We start from the raw sequence: 18,875 nt of genomic DNA on the forward strand, positions 1-18,875 counted from the left end.
GAACATAGAGCAAATGTGATATAAGAACAAGATTTAAAGGCATCTTTTATTGCTCCTCCACTTTTCAACTGACCAGAACACCTGTTCAGTGTCAACTCGCCAGAAAGGACGAGTAAGTATTAAAAAATAGCTGGACCTGATCAAATAAGGCTCGCCAATGCGAGTGGTCGAGTGGATTTTTCGAGCCCTGGTGCTGTGCACTTCCTCTCATTGCTCGTCACCCCGTGGCCCTGCCCCTTTTGTTTTTTATTGTTTTTTATGAAAAGGTTTGCAGCTGCCGTTGCTTGTTGGGGGGGGGGGGGGGTTGCTCCTTCGCCCTTATGAAGGAGCCGCCCCTGGGTCTTATGAGGGACAGCATGAAGATGTCGTACAGGAAAGTGAAAAGGGTGGATGTTTGGAGGCACCACAGTGGATGGATGCTGTGTTAGAGAAAGCCCTCACTTCTAACTTAGTGTTCCTTGTTGAGAAGAAATTGTATAGGAATGATTTGCACCAACTGAGGGAGTGGGCTGAGGTGGATGTTGCTGCAATGATTCGGCCTGCGCATACAATGGAGCCACTGGCTTGTAGCATGAGAGCATCATCGGAGGTAAAAGGGTTTGGAGGAGATGGAAAAACAGAGGATAGGAAATCCCTATATGCAGATGATGCCCTCTTGTATGCCACGGATCCACAATGCACCATCCGTGTGGTCCTGCAGATCTTAAATGCCTATGGAGAATATTTGGGATGTAAGACCAACTGGCCTATATCTACTGCGCTGTTGGTGAACGAATGGGCGATTGAATATTTGATGCAGAGAGGCATTCAAATGAGTAGGGATTGGTCCCGATATTTAGGAATTGAAATCACTTGGAGTCAGGACACAATACTCACATATAATATACACAAAGTCTTGGCTGGGTTTCAGGAAGACACACAGTGGCAGAGAAACAGAGCCCTTTTGTTGTTGGGAAGGACTGCTATGTTAATGATTCTAGTCTATTCTATTCTATGCTGATTTATTAAGCTCATAGCTATCCAAAGGCTTCTCAGCGCTGAGTAAGGCACAGCCTGTGATGGCAGATAAGTGCTGGACAGATTGGCTAGTGGGGAGAAAGCCAAGCCTTAAGCATTTTCCTGAAACAAATCTAATTCGTTTTATTTCTAAGGTCAGCTGGCACAGAGTTCCAGACTTTTGGGGTCAAAGATTAAAAACACCTGCCGCCCCATCTGGTCCTTTGAATTCGAGGCACCCTTAACAGTTGCACCTTAGAAGATCTTAGAGTCCTTGAAGGGGTATAAGGTACCAGAAGGCCCATGATCAAAGAAAGGCCCTTCTGATTTAATCCTCTATGGGCCAGGGAGAGTGTCTTAAAATTGATTCTCTCTTTTACTGGGAGCCAGTGCAATATAGCTAATGAACTTATTGCTGAGACGTGGTTGGGCAGCTTGAGAGTCAACTTAGCAGCTGCATTCTGGGTCAGTTGCAGTCTCTTGATGATGTATTGAGGGGCGTCTAAATACAAGGAGTTCCCGTAGTCTTACATGACAAGAACAATGCTTGTGCCACTATTCTCCCAGAGAGAGTGGGTAGGAGGTCAAGAATATTTCATAGGGTTCTAATCATACTGAAGCAGGAGGCTGTGAGTTTCCTTGCCTGAGCTTCCATAGTGAAGGCACTGTCCAGCCACACTCCCAAGCTCTTTATAGGGAAGATGGGAGTTGGTGGAGGTCCTAAGCTCTCTGGCAATTGAGGGTTTGGGCCATCACTTTCATTTTTTCTAATTTAAGTGAGTGATTTGCCATTCACCAACCAACTTTCTCTAGGCCAGGGCCCAGATGCTGTTGGTCGAGGCCTGTCTTTGAGGAAAGCGAGATGACAAGTTGGGTATTGTCTGTGTAAGACATGATCAACACTCCGGATTCCTTGACAATGTCTGCTAACAGGCTTAGGTAACTATAAAACAGTGTTGGCTCAATGAGCAGCCCTGTGGGACCCCACACTTTAATGTAAATACATCCGAGTAGCAAGGGGGCTCACATATTTGAAAGGACCTATCTCTCAGGAATGAGGAGACCAATTGAAGGCAACATTTCTTATCCCAAAGTCTTGCCTTCTATTAACCAGCAAGGCATGATCGACCGTGTCGAAGGCGGCGCTCAGGTCGAGAAGAATGATTGCAGCTGAGCCACCTTTGTGAAGCAGCAGTTTCAATTCCGTGATCTTTCACAGTGCGGTCTCCGTGCTGTGTTGGGACCAGAAGCTGGTCTGAGATGGATGAAGGAGCGAATAGTCCTCCACAAACTGGTGGAGTTTTTTATTGACATGTCCTTCGTGTATCATCCCCATAGCTGGAAGCAGGGAGATATGTCTGTAGTTCTCTGGGCACGGCGGGTCCAAATTAGGCTCCTTTAATAGAGGCGTGACCACTGTGTGCTTCCAAGCTTGGGGAACTATTCCAGTAGAAAGAGATAGGATCAAGAGCTTGACCATTGTGGGTAAGATGACTTGTGCTGATTGTGCAAGAATATGGGGTGGGGCAGGATCCAGTGGGGAGCCAGATTTAACGTTGTCTACTAGGGCAGGGAGCAGCTCCATAGTGACGGGGTGGAGACACATACCCCTTTTCTATAGAGCCTGGATGTCGGGTAGAATTGACAAAGAACCTCTTGTCTGTTGTAGGTTGCTATAGGGAACTGCCACTTTGTCTTGGAAATAAGCTGCAAGTTCATTGCAGCATGCTATAGTGGGAATGGGCAACAGGCTTTCAACTTTCTGAGTAATAAGCAAGTTGACAATGCAAAAGAGTTCCCTTGGGGCATTTGCTGCTTTCGTTTTTTTTAATTTCAAAATATGCTACCTGTATTTTTTTAATTTCCTGATCGTACTGTCTAATAGCTGTCCTGTAAGAGAGTTTTAGGATATCATCATAGTTTTTCCTCCATTTCTTTCAAGAGCTTTCCCTTCTTTGTTGTTGTGATGGGGGCCACTTCGTCTAGTGAGTTTTTTAGCCATTCGTCTATTAATGAATTAGCAACATCAGGGTGATTTCCAACAGAGGTTTTAGTTGAGGCTAAGGGATTCTTCCAAGACTCCTTGTTCAATTTTGTCCATCTATGACCTAAACCAGTGGTAGCCGTCTTGGCCAAAGAAGGAAGACTGCCCTCCAATGTAAATGGAATTAGGCATGGTCTGTCCGAACCACTGGATGTGGTGTTCCAATTTTTACATCATGATTGTTACTGAACACAGGGTCCAGAAGGTGCCCTTTATCATGAGTACCACTTTTTACTCTCTGAGTGAGCTGTAAGCTCGCTAGTCAATGTAAGATGTTACACACCGTGGGGCTATTGGACTCTTCAAAATCAATGTTAAAATCACCAATAAGTGTGAAGCTGTTTTTTTCTATAGCCAGGCTGGATATTTACTCTGGAAGGGCTTCAATAAATGTAGTGCAAGGGTATGGTGGTCTTTAGGTTAATAGATCTGAGAAGAAAGTTGTAGGGGACAGATATTAGGTTAAGGAGAGGCTTTAACAGTCTAGAGTGGGCAGGGCATTGTAAGTGCACCTAAATGTAGGTTTTAAGACTATAGCTTTGCCCCATCCCCTCTTGTGCTCTCTGTCCTTCCTGCATCTAGAATATCCTGGGGTAAGCGCTTGAATAACATTTAGCAGGAATCTATTGTGTAACCATGTTCCTGTTAAAAACAAGACATCAATCTGTTCATTCACAATCAGTGAGAATAATTCATATTTCTGGCAAGATAGGGATCCACAGTTTCTGAGTGTGAGGTTCCATTTATTATGTTGAGATCTTTTGGCTCTTATTTATTCAGGTTTGAATTGTAAAAACTACAGGCAAAGCAGCACCCAGCTTCATTATCTGGCCATAATGGTGGACAGGGGAGTTGTGCAGTTTTGGGCTTCAGTGCATATTAGCCTTGGGCAGAATAATTTACTACGTTTAAGGAGGATCCAACAGGGTTCGTAGTCCCATTCGGGCACTGGCAGGGGCAGACGTGCCTGCCTTAGGTGCACCCACCTCGTGTCTGCCATATAAGGCTATGCTGCTGATCTCTAGAGTGCCAACCTCCTTAGCAACTCTATGATCCCAAGTAGCTAAAATGCAACTCTATGGCCGTGCAGATACTTCAAGCAACTTAAATTCCCTTCCCAATACTTCCCACTGCCCGATTTAGATCATTCCGCCCCTCCAACGTCCGAGTTTCCACTTTATAAAACAACAGTTGAAAAGTTTAAAAGGCTAATCAATGTCGACATGATAGAAGTTAGTTTCAGAGGTCAGTGTCTATGAAGAGAGGAGGCAACCATGACTGCGTTAGAAGAGAAAAAGAAAAAGAACATTACATCTCCAGACAGCGTGAGTGTATGAGGTGCTATTTGACTGCCTACACGTTTCCTCAAATTAATTTCATCTACTTACAGTACCAGTAATGCAAAGAAGACCTAAACATAGAACTAATAAATATTCTCCTGTGGTAGATGAAATCTATTTCCTTGATAGACACTGACCTCTGAAACTAACTTCTATCATGTCCACATTGATTAGCTCCTTTCTTGTCTCTCCTCTCCTCTCCTCTCCTCTCTTCAAGTCCAGGGCCCACAAATTGGTATATGACCCGGGACAGACTGCTGAAGATGCTGAAGATGGCAAGAGAGGTCCTGTTAACCCCTGGGGAGCTGCCACCAAAGGTCTTGAGGATGCTATGCAGTAGGGTATGGGGGGCCCTGCTGAGGCTGGGGTTGTTGCTTTCCCGGGGGGTGGGAGATGCTGGGGGTACTCGACTTGTGATAATGTACTAAATACCTTCCCAGCTGCTCTGCAGGATGCCCGGCCGAGTTTAGAGTTGCCTCTGCCTGGAACGGGAGAGGGTGATCTAAAAGGTGCCATTGGGTCTCCCGATATCGGGATACATTTTTTAACTGATGACTCTGACGTTTCTAACTTTAGGAGCACATCGTCTGTAGAGGACACTGTTTCAGACTCTAGCACCAGCGGCGTAGTGGGCGAATCATGCTGTAGCAATCAAAAAAGTCCACTGTGGAGGGGAGAGGAAAAGAAGTGTGGAACTCTGATGGGAACGTGGCTCGCAAACTAAAATGGGATTATTCTGCCACACAGCAAGTGTACCTCAAGGGGCAAAGTGTCCCGAATATGTCACAGGCAGGTCAACTCGCTTGAGATGCCTTAACGGGCTCCTTTGAGGTTAAGAAACTCGCTCACCTTCAAGTCTATAAAATAATTGCAAGAGGAAGTATGAAGTGAAAATCACCACGCTCGTCTCGCCTCCAAAGATTTACAAGGTGCCATCAGAAGTCAATAAAACTTGTTCTGAAATAGGCAAGCGGATCTCTGCGGTTGAAAAACGCGCTGTGGTACTCGAGACTGAGATAGGAATGGTAATGGCCCAACAAGGTCCACAAGAGTCTTAGATGACAGATGTAATGCGGAAGCTCAAGGATTTCGGAAACCGTCAACAAAGGAATAACCTACGATTCCTCTGGATCGAGGAAGGGGCCAAGGAGAATGATATTCGGTCCTTCATGCTGACGCTCAAGAGAGAGGCATTCCCCACGCTTACAAAATGGAACTGGGACTCAGAGGTACAACCAGTGCACCGCTTCCCCAACATGCTAAGGAAGCATTAAAATGCAGAATCGGACAAACCTACTGTAGCAGTCCACACAGTACAGACACTCAGTAGAGGCAGCTTGGGTTATTAAGGTAAGTATTTATTTGTTATTTCAAATAAATGATGTATAGGATTCTGTAAAGTGGTTTAGAGTCTATTTCTTCTTTGGGTGGTGAGCTTCGTCTTCCTAACGTGCTTCTCTTCCTCTTTTCCTTTTTGGTGGCGATTTGGATCTTCCTCATGTGTTCCCGGGTAGCATACAGGGGAAAAAGGATAAATACCGATGGTGAGTGGAATGAAGGCCTTTACATACGTCCTTTACTTAGCTGCAATACTGGGGAATGGGTTAAGGAGGGGGGGTGCCAGTGAGGACTGTGGGCTACGTGTCTATTGCCTTATATCCTAAATGTGCTTACTTTTGGTGCTTGTTACGTGCCCCCTTTTGGTGCCCTCTGACTCCCTCCCTGTCCTCCCCTCACCCTGCTTCCCTCCCTTCCCCAGCTTGTCTCCCTTTAAGGTGCCCCTCTGTTTGTCCACAAGGACCGTACCTTCCAGAGCCACGACCCTCCGGGGCCGTGGCTGGCTCTGTGGAGGTCCTCTCGTTGGTCTCCGGTCCCGCTGTCGTCTGGTCCCCTTGGGCTCCGGTACCACTCTGTTCTTCCTGGCGTCGTCTCCGCAAGTTCCTGGCCAGTGGGACTGCCCTCCGTCCACGGGGTTGCCTTCCGGATTGTGTGGCTGTCCTTTCCGACCGCCGCCGCCGCCTTTCTCCTCGCGTTGTTCTCTCCTTCCGTCGTTGCCGTTGCCGCCGTCTTCGTCCTCGCTCGCCGCTCCTCCCCTCTCCTGGGGAATCCCTGGCCTTTGGCCTCCCGCTGGCCAATCCGCTGTGCCCTCGTCATTGGAGGTTGTCGAGGCAACCTCCGAATGCCGGCCTCGCCGTGAAAGCGTTCCCATGGCAACATGGGAACGCGGAAACAACTCTTGTCCTGCTGGTGCCTCGGTTACGATCGGGTTGACCCGGTCACACCTACATCTATATTAGTGTACTTCGGAAACTTCCTCTTGAGGCAAGCTATATATGAGAAAGCACAGCATAAATCAAGAAGAGAGTTCGACGGGCACTTTTCTTCGTCAGAACGGACTTCTGCTACTCCACGGTGGAGTGGCGCTGGTGCCTCAGACAGCTCTTTAATCCATTCCAAAAGTTGGCAGGAGGCGTTTTCTTATAGAACCCAGCCTGCCTAAAAGTTACTATCAAGGGAAAGACTTGGATCTTTGTATGAGAAATAAAAGTGGAATAATACTTGAAGGAGCTTACTGCTGGTGCCACTGCTGGGACTTAATGGAAATGTCATCAGTAATGGGGGTTCCCCTTCTTTAGTTGGAATTATTGGCTCGCTATAAGAAACTTGTTTTTTTTTCTCCTTACTCTTTCTCCACTCTCTTTTTCTTTGTTTGTTCGTAACATCGGTGAGTCGGGGGAGGCAGTGGTGGGCATATTGTCGGGTGACATCCTTCAGGCTTTGAGACCTCATTGCTATAGGTAGGTGGGGGGCTTGGGTAGGCAGGGCAGGTGGTCGGCAAGTGACAACACAAGAATTTGGTTTTCAGCTGGGCAGGTTCCCATTCTCTTGTGGCTGTACGTACCAGTTCATTTTTGGGCACTTTCTCGTTATGGTTTTTTCCTACCTAGACTTATATCATGAGTAAAATTTGGAGAGCCACGGTTAACATCTGTGGGCTGAATGATGTGAAGAAACGGGAAAGGATAGCAACAGAGCTCCAGGTATTAAAGGTTAATATACTATGTCTCCAAGAAACTCATATTGAAGGTGCCAGAGGCAAGGAATTCTTGAATCTTTCAGATTCCATTTGATTGGTGGGACTTCGTTTGGAGCACGGATGCGAGGTTTCGAGATCCTTGCTAGAAACCAGCTCTTTAATTTTAAATGCATGCAGGCTGATAGCCAGGGATGATGGGCCATAATACTGCTCAGTGTACGGTATGGTTTCAGATGACCCAGCGCTGTTCTACTGGCTCAACAACGAGCTGGCTATATGGCGTACACCTATTATTATCTGCGGGGATCTCAAAATAAACATCATAGGGGACTTGTGTCGGGAAAGAGTTAAAAAATAATTTTGAAACTACAAACCCAGGGTGTTTCGTTCTTTATGTGATTTGAATCAAAACAATGACTAACAGATGTCTGGGGGGTTAAAATGCCATCTGATCCTGGGTTCACATACTTCTCAGCACCACCCCAGACACATGTATGACTCAATTACTTTGTTGTCTCACATTCTCTTCTCCGAGACTGTTAAATTGAGAAGTTTTCCCACCTAATATCCGATCATAGTCTACTCGAGTTAGAAATGACTGCTTCAGGATGTGTAAGACAGGACCTGGGCTGGCGCTATGAGCGGGCTCTCGTACTGGAGGAGGATTATATCAATGTTATGAAAAATTGGATACCTATCTTTATGAAGGAAAGTAGAGGGAGTGCCCCTGTAGTGTTCGTATGGGATTTGTTTAAGGCTAGTATCCAGGAAGAGACCTTACGATTCAGTTTGAATCGTTGAAAGAAGGAGAAGCTTCTAATGGCCGATTTGTATATGGCACTGGCTACAGCCGAAACTAATTTGGTAACCGCTGCTATGAAAGTGGATAATATGCAAGAGGCTCAGCAAGGGGTGGCAATCGCTAAAACTGCAATCTTAGAGGTTACTGCTAAAAAACACAGCAGAAAAATATCTGGCCTGGAAAGAGAAATCCTATGAGTTGCATGAGTAGGTAGGCCACCTACTCCCTTAACGCACATGCCACAAACAGAAGCAAGGAGAAATAAAAGAAGTGAGGGACCCTACATTTGGGCCAGTCTTGGATCCCAGGGTCATTTGTGCTGCCTTTCAGAGGTTCTACTTGAGCCTTTATACTGAAAATTCAGTTTGGGAGGAAAAAGAGATACAGCAACTCTGGGAACAGATTTCGCTTAACACTCTTGATGAGGCACACTGGGAATTAAAGGAGGATCCCTTTTCTTGCAATGAAATCCCTTTAGCTATCTCTAGCCTACTGTCGGGCAACGCAGTTGGGACAGACAACATCCCACTTGAATTTTATCTGGGCTTTTCGGCCACCTTAAACGATTATTTAGTAGACCATTTTATACAAATTTATAATGGAGCTATTCCTCCAAGTTCTTGGTCTATGACCAATATTGTGGTCTTCCCTAAAAAGAACAAACCTGTGCAGAAACTTGGCTCATATCGCCCAATTATGCGGATTAATGGAGATATCAAAATCTACTCTAAAGTCTTGGCTACGCGTCTTTCTATGGTGATAAGTAAAATCTTGTCTCCTTGACAAAACAGGTTTATCCCCGGGAGGGGGACGACAGATCACACTTGTCGAGTGATCTCTCTTTTTGATGCTGCAGGTGCAGCGGGGGCCCTATGACTTTAGTCTTACTGGACACTGAAAAAGCGTTGGACAGGATCTCATGGTGGTACCTGTGGGATGCTACACGCAAAGTGGGTATTGGGCCAGGATTTATCAAGGCAATTGGTAATCTATATCAAGATCCTACGGCCAAGGTTATGGTGATGGGTGATTATTCAGGATCAGCATAGGAGGACAGGGCAGGGCTGACTTTGTTCTCCCTTACTTTTTGCCATCTATATTGCTCTGTATATATGGCGACTCGAGGCTAATTCCGTAATCCCACCAATACATATCAATGGGTGGGATACTAAGATTCTGGCATATGCAGACGATGTGGCACTCGTCACATTGGACCCTAAGACAACCCTAAAGGAAGTCAAAAGAGAGGCCTATTGGTTTGGGAGGTTCTTGGGACATCTGTTTAACAGTGACAAGACACAAGTCGTGGTTAACAGCAATATTCTGCTAAGTGATACCCGGGTGGTGGACAGTGCGGTCTATTTAAGAGTTAATATCTCGTCACATGTCGATAGGATTATTGGAATACATTTTGACCCCCTAATAGGGAAAGCCAGAAAGGACTTTAATCAGACAAACAACTTGCTTCTCTCCTTGGTGAGTAGATGGAATTTCCTTAAAATGCTGCTTCTCCTATAAGTTTTATATTTTTTCCGGGCTATTCCATTGGAGGTTGAGAACGCTTGGCTGAAAGAGGATATTATAATATGATTATGGGCATATGGTAAGACTAGGAGAGCTCTGAGGTATCCCACACTCCAATGAGAGAGGGGTGGATGAGGTGTGCCAAAACTCAAATTATATTATTGGGCTACTACACTCCAGCAAAGTGGAAATTTGTTTCAGGAAAAGAATGTGGCTCTGAAGGTAGTAGGAAATGCTCCCTCTCCATTGAAAGTATTACTGGGGTACGAGGCCTGGGGCTGTCTTTCAAGGCAAGTTGAATTCCTTTACTTCAAGAAGGTTAGACTTAAGCCCCTGTTGTATGCTGTCAAGGTATGGTCAGCAGTGCAAAAATATCTGGGCATTGGCCAACTGAACTTTTACACACCGATATTTAATAACCCTTTGCTGCCAGGTATATTTCACGATCCCTGTATCTCTCGTTAGAAGGGACTTGAGCTCAGCAGTTTGGGGGAATTTTATTCCTACACCAGCATGGTGTCTTTTGAAGATCCGATAAGAGAATATTCGGTTGCGTACATGGAGTTCTTTACATTTTTCAAATTTGGGATTTTCTTACCTGCTGGATTTTCTAGATTGGACCGAGTGGATCCTGCCTGATTTCCTGCACGATTTTCTAAATTGGACCTAGTAGATCTGCTAATAAGCGGTAAGTCCTGTCTAATTGGGGAAATATATGGTCTTTTGTACCAACTTATGAAGGATGATCTTGATAAACACTCTTGAGAAATGGCAGTAGAAACTTTGCACCGCTAATCCTACACTTCTGGAGTCTCTCCGCCTGGCTCCGCAAATGTGTTAGTTCAACATTATAAAACATGTTTTAATTTGGATAATACACCAGGGAAGACTGCGTGCTGGGCAGAGACAAAGGGTCTTGGTGTGCAAGATGTCATCCCTACAGGGCAGATTTAATTCATATGTTTGCTGGCTGCTGTGTGTTAGCCGAAATTATTTTTGACATTTCTGATTTCTTCAATAAGAAACTCAAACTGGGAATGTCCTTATCCCCCCAACTGATACTGCCTGGAATTCAGGAAGAAGGGGCACCTACAAGTGCACGTTCATTTTTGTTTATTGTTTTAGCAGTCCTTCAATTGTGCATTTCTTCGGCCTGGCTCGATCTTAAGTCTCCTGCGTTCGTTCAAAGGCTGGCTCGGCTGCTGGCTATATACAGTCTCGAAAGGGCCCTAGACCAGCATAAGGGCCAAAGGACAAAGAAAAGGGGGCTGAGGATCTGGGCTCCACTTACTATGTGGATCCAGGACCAGAAGGAGGGGTAGGCAAGAGGTTCCTGGTTGAATGTTCATAATTCCTGGTCTGACAGCCCTTAGAGCAATGGATTCCACACTGGGGGAATTGATTGAGCTGTTGTTGCACAGAGCACTTCATTCCTCTGAATATTATTTTCTTTCTTAATCTATATAAATAAATTAATTTCAGAATTTTGGGAATCAACTATATCAGTATTTTATTTTATTGATTTGAGCGGATAATCTCATTAATCTATGTTAATTCACTTGTATTGTGTGGGTTAGGAGTATTATCTTTTTGTAAATTAAAAATTGTGCAATACAAATATTTAAAAAAAGGAAAGTAATACTATCTTAGATTCTGCTGGTTTTAGAATCTGGTTGTTCATCCCTGTTATCAAACATTATCTATCACTTTGCCAAAGCCTTCTTTTGGAATTAAGTCTGTTTAATGAAAATGTACAGCAGCATAACACTGGAAGTCAACGGTTGTATGACATCAATCAGTAATATCATCTGTTGTTAAAGGTATTGTGCGACTTGAATTAGGATTTTGGTAAAATGACAGCACCTGCCTTTTTTTATGTAGAGCCCAAAAGCAGCAAGAGGTGGCCATAAGAATAAATGATGGTGCTATAATAATCATTTAATCACACAAAACAAGTACATGAATAGTTAAGAAAATGTTCAGAAAAATATCAAGGGCAATATTGGTTTAGAACGGTGCCATGAACTAGCAACACATAATCCAACATGATCAGTTGATTATCAGTGGATTATTATGAAGCTTCTAACAACGAACTGTGTCTTTTTTATTGATCTCTCAAATAGGCTTTCTCTCACCACACTGTGACAGAACAGTGGGTTAAACCATTACCTGACAACATCCATGGATGCAGCTCCTGCCTTGAAGAAGTCAGTGGAGTCCTCAACAGTGAGCACATTGGTGAGAATCCTTTCCCAGGCAGCCTGTGGATAATAAACACACAAGGCATTTTTAAGGTACTGGACATACACAACACCATGAGAATTTAAACCAGTCATAATTGTTCCCAAGTAAGAAATTCCATCCAGCTTAAATGGTTCCTTTGGTTTCTGGTTGTTTGATATACTTCCAAATATTTTTACATTTGCTGTAGTCTGGTATCTCCTGGGCAGGACTCTGCTGCTTGTGCTCCATTTAAAATTATGTTGCTTTTTCTTTGACCGCTGCCCCTACTACAATGAGATCTACCTAATAAAATGCCGGTCATCAAGCTGAAACTGGGAAGTGTCATATATTACATATGGGTGCATTATTAGCTGGCTGTAAATATATGCAATATATGTGTTATGTTATATAGTGTGGTGTAAGAATTATCTAAATGCCCTTGTGAGTGTCACACAGACAGCTGACAGGCTTGCCCACAGCAATTTATCTCATTGGCCTATCTATCTGGCCAAAATATTAATTTTTCAGGTATGACAACAGTTATAAACTGATAGTGGGAAGCCACTTGATTCAAGCCACCAACACCTAAGCAACATTTTAGATATATTATTTGGTTATCATAGAGGTACAACATTATGCCGGATCTGTCTGAGGTGAATTAAATATGCATTACATTTTTGAGCTGGACAGAGAAGCTTCTCTAACTTAGGAAGACAGGCATGCCAAGGCAAATGTCGCCTATCACCTTCAAAGAGTGGCAGGGCAGCAATCCTGGAGGTGAGGGGCAGGATTCAGTGTGGGTCTGCCTGAAATTGATAATGAGGAGTGAATGACCAGCCTCACCTTGATACATCAGCCACAGGCCCTTCTTGGCCTCTACATGCACGAACCATAGGACACGACTGCCTCATGTTACTAAAGGTGTGTGGTATGAATTTGAAATGGGGTCTGAGATGGTTGATAGAGGGGTAGGTGCCCAGTATCAGCAGAGATCCAACACATCAAAAGAGGCTTTAATCATCTTTGATTTTGCTGAGATGGAACACACAATAACTTCATGAGGCAGTTCTCATGAAATGGGAAATAACATCTGTCTAACTGAGAAAGGTGATGTGGGAAACTTTAGGGATTGCTTTTGAGGTACTTACCTTTTCCATACTTGACAGAAAGATTTAAAAACCCACATAGAGTTCACTGGTCCTCATACTAAATTTGGAAAGAGGAAAACTTATTCCCTCATTGGCTAATTAAATTGTACTCCTGTACTGCCTGCCACTGAAAATATCAGAAAAGGGATCCTTGACCGCAAGCTTAAATATCAGCATTTAAATATTTACTCTAAAATGTGAACAGACCTCTGAGTGATACTGTGGTCTTTAGCTGTGGCATACAGCTCAGAAATATTCCATGAGATGCCTGAAGTAGAAAGACCCTGAAGGAGCGCAAGCCTGCCACTCAGGGAATCACAGCTTACTGGAAAAGTACAGGCAAGAGGTTTTGGACCTACTGCAAGACTGCAGTCTTGGTTTGTTGCAGGTCACTCAAATCCAGCTAAAGAACCTCCCTCTTGAGGTGTGAAATGCATGGAGCTGAAAGGTCATGGAAAGGAGGAAAACTGTTCCATCGCAGAATTTCAGATATCAAATGGAGAACTGAAAGAGCTTTCTTAGTCTGTTATCATTCGCTGTAACTTCAGTCTGAAGGATTTTAAAGAGGTCTGCGTTCACTGGAACCAGAACATGAAACTTCCTACAAGACTGATACATCACCATGGGTAAGCATGAGTATTTTTATTCTTTCCTTTCTAGAAAACAGTATTACCTGATGCAAAAAAGATTTCCACCACTGCCCTAAATATACACCCGATTGACATGGCTGTCAATTCACCAAAATGCCAGGGGTAGCAGAAGTAACATCATGCACCCTTTGACCTCCACTTTCACTCACATACACCTACTTACACACTAATTCACACTTGCACACACACTCTCTCGCTCACTTAAATACACTCTCACTCACAAGCACGAACACAACATTCATTTAATAATTTTTGACTTACCTCAGCTGTCATGAAAGGATATATATCAGCTAATTTTACCCCATTTTTTACACTAATAGTATATAATATGTTATTATTACTCACTATTAGTGAAATAAAAATTGACAAAAAACCAAAGAGAGTGGAGTCTCAACTGACGTCCATAATGACGAGTTGCCACTGTGTTCCTGGCACTGAATTTGCCACACATGAAGCCAGTGGTTACAAAGGCAGTGCCAGGGATCGCAAGGGCAAGCCAGGGGTCCCGGCTGCGAAAACTGGCGACCCCTAAATGAGGTACATGCCGATGGACATTCTTACTCTAACATTTTTGGTGTAAATAGGCTGGGGAAAACATTGGTACAACATGTGAATATTGAAAAAGTTACAACTTCGTGATTTTCTTTCCATTTCTGATGGCTACTTCTTTAGTTTGCCATGAGAACACCCATACGTCTGCCCCAGTCCTAAACTTATAACTGTGGAAAATCTGCCATGCTTGCAGATTTTCCATGTCATTAACGTACAATGTAACTTTGGTGAGCAAAAAGAGGAATGAGGCCATTAACACATAATGAACTCATTCATCAGTCCTGATGCTGTGCAAGAATTGAAAAAGTATTTAATTGTGATTCCTGTGATGGCTGACCATGCATAGACCCTAAGATTAGAATACTGGAGGCCTTATTGTGCTGAAAAGCTCAGGCATTCTGGAACAGATGGTGTTAAAGACCTCAAGAGAGTCATATGTCTTTCTTAGACGGTTGAAGGCACATTTCACTTACGTGGCCACATGCTGGAAATTGTTTTCCAAGGGGATGATGCAACTAATATTTACTGGAGCCTAGCACTAAATTTAACTAGAGTGTATTGAAATGTATCTTTAAAGTTGAAGGGCTTAGTGACAGAATAGTTACAGTCATGTGTTAAAAAAGTGGAATCACTTCACTGCGGCCCACCAGCATCTATGAGTACTGATGCCTGCCAGTCAATGTTGGCTGTCATCTCTTACCCTCTAATAGCTATTTTGTACTATATCAATAAGAACCACGTTCCCAAAAGAAGCCCGTGTTATTTTTCTTTTAAAAAATGTAGTCCTCTTTTGTATCCAAATGTGTTCATGGAATATATCCGTCCTAGAATTATTTTTATCTATTTTTCATTTGTTAAGTATCTTCCTTTTATTTCATTATGCCTATTAGATTTTGAATTTGTTAATCTAACCTGGTTTGGGTGTTTTACTTCCGTATGTGTATTGCTGTTTGGTTGCGTGGTAACATATCATACCTCACACACAAATTTCCAGAGATTTGTCTTGCCACTCAGTTGAGCCATCAGGGTTCTGGGAGGGATTTACTTAAGAAAAAGCTTGTTTCCTCATGATTGTGGTGAGGATATTTTTTAGAACAAATGCTCCTCCTTCTATGTGCTCTTTTTTGGTCTTTGTGAGACCTCACTCGGCTCCCTTGAAGTTTGTGGGTGCCCTGTTTGATAGCCCATCAAATGGATTCAATCTACAACAATTCCCTTGTGGAAAAATAAAAGACTGATATTTTTTTAGTGCAGCAAATTTCTGGAATGGTACTGGCATCCATTTTCCACAAATTGACCTCACAAGCCTACTGTTCAATAGGGATGTATCCTTTTATCCTTAGACAAGTGATGCTGAAGTGACAACCTTTAACCATTTGAATTGCTTACCCACCATCCACCACTGCTCCATCATAGCTGTAAAGTTATCCATACATGAGTCTAACATCTTTCCCCTTCCAGAGTCAATTACATTTAACAAGCGCAGTAAGGCTGCCCTTTCTGTAATGAAAACAAACTGGCTCCTGACAATAGAGCTACTGATGCACCTTGGTTACTCTGAGGGCTAACACCGTATGGCCCTGTTTAAGCTGTGCTTAGCCACTTTCCATTATGCTGACTGGACAATGCGTTCTGTAACACTTGTGCTTTTGAATTTATTCAGATTAGGTACCCTCTCACACAGAAGGTATGCATACAGCTACAAACTGGTAAAATATTCATAGTAAGCTGTATCAGTCACATAAAAATGAGCTAGTTATATATAAGAGATTGGTGGTGCAATGCAACTAATTAATTTACATACATCATCATGTTTATTTACAGAGCTCTACATATTTATGGTGCAATGGCAGTGTGAGCAGGTTGTAGACTGTAATGTCTGGTTTGGGTTAAGATTAGAAGGGACAGTAACTTTTAAGGGGCCCCCTTCCTGTGGTCAGTGATTTTTATATGCTGTAACAGTTGATTTATTTTTACCCTCGAAACTTGGAAAGTCTTTTGCAAAACACGGTGTCATATGTGCTTTGGAATAGTTTAGGACCTGAGTTACAGAGCATGTTAACGACATTTGAGCTGGGTCTCATACATTTAAACGAAAATTGGAAACCTGGAAATCAGGCTTCAAAAATGTCCATAGATTTCCCACAAAAATCCTCCTGATGGACATCAAAGCACATCATTTAGTGCCATGAGTGTCTTTCCTCCTGCTTCCTAACTACCAATGATTTCTGAGATTAGTGTATAATGAGGTTTTCTTTCTTTTCTTTCTAGAAAATAGCATTACCTGATGTTAAGCACCTTCCACTACTGCCCTAAAAATACACCCGATGGACACTCTTATTCTAACATTTTTTTTGGGGGGGGGCTGGGAGGTCGGGGGGTGTTTCTGTGTGTAAATAGGCGGGGGGGAAAGCGTTGGTACGACACATGAATATTGAAAAAGTTACAACTTTGTGGTTTTCTTTACATTTCTGTTGGCTACCAATCCTAAACTTAGAACTGTCGGAAATCTGCAATGATTGCAGATTTTCCATGGCATTAATGTGATAATGTAACTTTGTTGAGCAAAAAGTGGAATGAGGACATTAACCCATAATTAGCTTATTCATGAGTAATGAAGCTGTGCAAGTATTAAAAAAGTAAATATTTAACCTTGTTTCCTGTAGTGGTTGATCATGCATATAGATTGGAATACTGGAGGCCTTCTTGTGCTGAAAAGCACAAGCATTCTGGAACAGATAGTGTTAAAGACCTCAAGAGAGTCACGTGCCTTTCTTAGAAAGTTGAAGGCAAAGTTCACTTACATGGCCACATGCTGGACATTGTTTGCCAAGAGAATAATGCTGCCAAGTCTGCTGGCCGGAGTCTGGCCCGAAATTTGACTAGCGTGTATTGAGTGGAAAAATAAATGCATCTTTAAAGTTGAAGGGCTTAGTGACCGAATAGTTAATGCAGGAATCTGCAATATTAACAAGATCTAACCAAGTGTTTTTATTTTTATAGACTTAAATTGTTGGCATTTTTGTACCTGTCCTGTGAGAGGTGAGAGTGTATCAAACACTTCACTGAATGTGTTTTTTCCCTGGAACATGGTGTGTAATTGGCAAACAAAAATAAGTATATTTGACTTTTAGGTCGGTCCACTGTAAAAATGTGCAAAACACACACATGTGGCATAATTGTCAAATGCACAATGTGAGATGCAGGGGCATGCAGCATGGCTTTACACCACAGACATGTGAGATTTTGAAAACAGAGTAATAGAGCTGGCAGGCAACTCAATAATTCTTTAGCAAAGGCTGGAGTGCTAACAAGGCAGACTAAACCCATTTTCAGATGATAAACCTTGTTCTAACACTTGTAAAGTGAGCATTGGCGTCAACAAAGCCAATATATATTTTTTTAACTGGAACAAGCAAGATGTGGTAAACTTGCAAGTTTCTGTAATAAAAGTGTCGTACTGAATAGGTTGATGACAATTTTCCATTGACAAAACTCACAATGCGCTTTAAACAACATAATTGTGAATGTAAGTACAGATTTCATTTATGGACCATTTCACTATACATTACACTTTTAATCCATTAGAGAACTTTGATATGTAGCCCCAGTGCCACAAGTATGAGTTATAGAAACATTTGCCATTCCTGCTTCATGAACCGAGTTCAGAGGCATGTTAAAGCTGCCCTGGAACCTCCTTGCAGTCTGTCCCATTAGCTTTCCTCTGACCTTGGAGCTAAGCCATACTAGATGTTTAATTAGAGTCATAAATAGGCTCAGCTTGACTAACAATGGCCCTGTGAGCTAGGGCTGGGGGCGGGAGGACACAGTGGACATCCATAACCCAAAGGCAGACAGGCTGGCCTGAAGACTATCCTCCCATTTCAATGACCAGAGGTCCACTCCTTGCATTTGAGAAAAGAGTGATGGAAAATCTGCTTCCTGAAATCTACTTTAGGAAAATTGGTTACCTGCCTACCCATGGAAGAAGAAAGTGAAGGGACATATCCAGGAGAGCCACTGCTTTAGCCAAAACCTTCATAGGGGTGGGAAAAAGGATGGGCGCCACAGCAACAAAGTGTGTTGTGCTCCCTTTAGGGAAAACCATGGTTTGGGTCTGAAGAACTGACTCTAAAAGGTGAGGAAAGCTTTGGAGCCAAAGAATCACAATAACTTTGAACTGTATCCTTTGAAGCATACAGACTTGCTGCAAGTGATTAAGACTGTGTTTTGGGGCAAGAGGCATTTTCTTAAAGCTGAACAGCTTAAAACATTTTCTAGAGGATTCCGTTTGGTTTCAGTGCTGAAAAAATACATTGATGTCCTCTACCGGACGTTTTTGGAAAAGTAAAACCAAGGGACTCAAATATCATAAAGTGCTTTAAATCCTAAGACTTCTTCAACTTGATTTCTGCGTACCTCTCGATTCATATTTCTAACTTTCTTCATTTTGATTGTTAGAGTGTTTTACATTTAACTGAACTGGTCTGTTCATTTCTTAAACTGAATGATGTTTGGCACTGCTGTTCATTCCTCACTCGTTTTCTCTGAGGGAAGCT

The 18,875-nt window shown here is 43.0% G+C and overlaps 1 protein-coding gene across 1 annotated transcript in view; it reads right to left on the bottom strand.

The window, feature by feature from the left end:
- ALDH1L1 (aldehyde dehydrogenase 1 family member L1) overlaps positions 1 to 18,875 on the bottom strand; it is a 165,806-nt gene that overhangs the window by 68,599 nt on the left and 78,332 nt on the right. Inside the window, exon 9 of the mRNA XM_069206278.1 lies at positions 11,913 to 12,004. Coding sequence (XP_069062379.1) covers positions 11,913 to 12,004 — 92 coding nt within the window. The remainder of the gene's footprint in view (positions 1 to 11,912; positions 12,005 to 18,875) is intronic.

The sequence above is a fragment of the Pleurodeles waltl genome, chromosome 9, assembly GCF_031143425.1.
Source record: "Pleurodeles waltl isolate 20211129_DDA chromosome 9, aPleWal1.hap1.20221129, whole genome shotgun sequence".
Classification (NCBI taxonomy): domain Eukaryota; kingdom Metazoa; phylum Chordata; class Amphibia; order Caudata; family Salamandridae; genus Pleurodeles; species Pleurodeles waltl.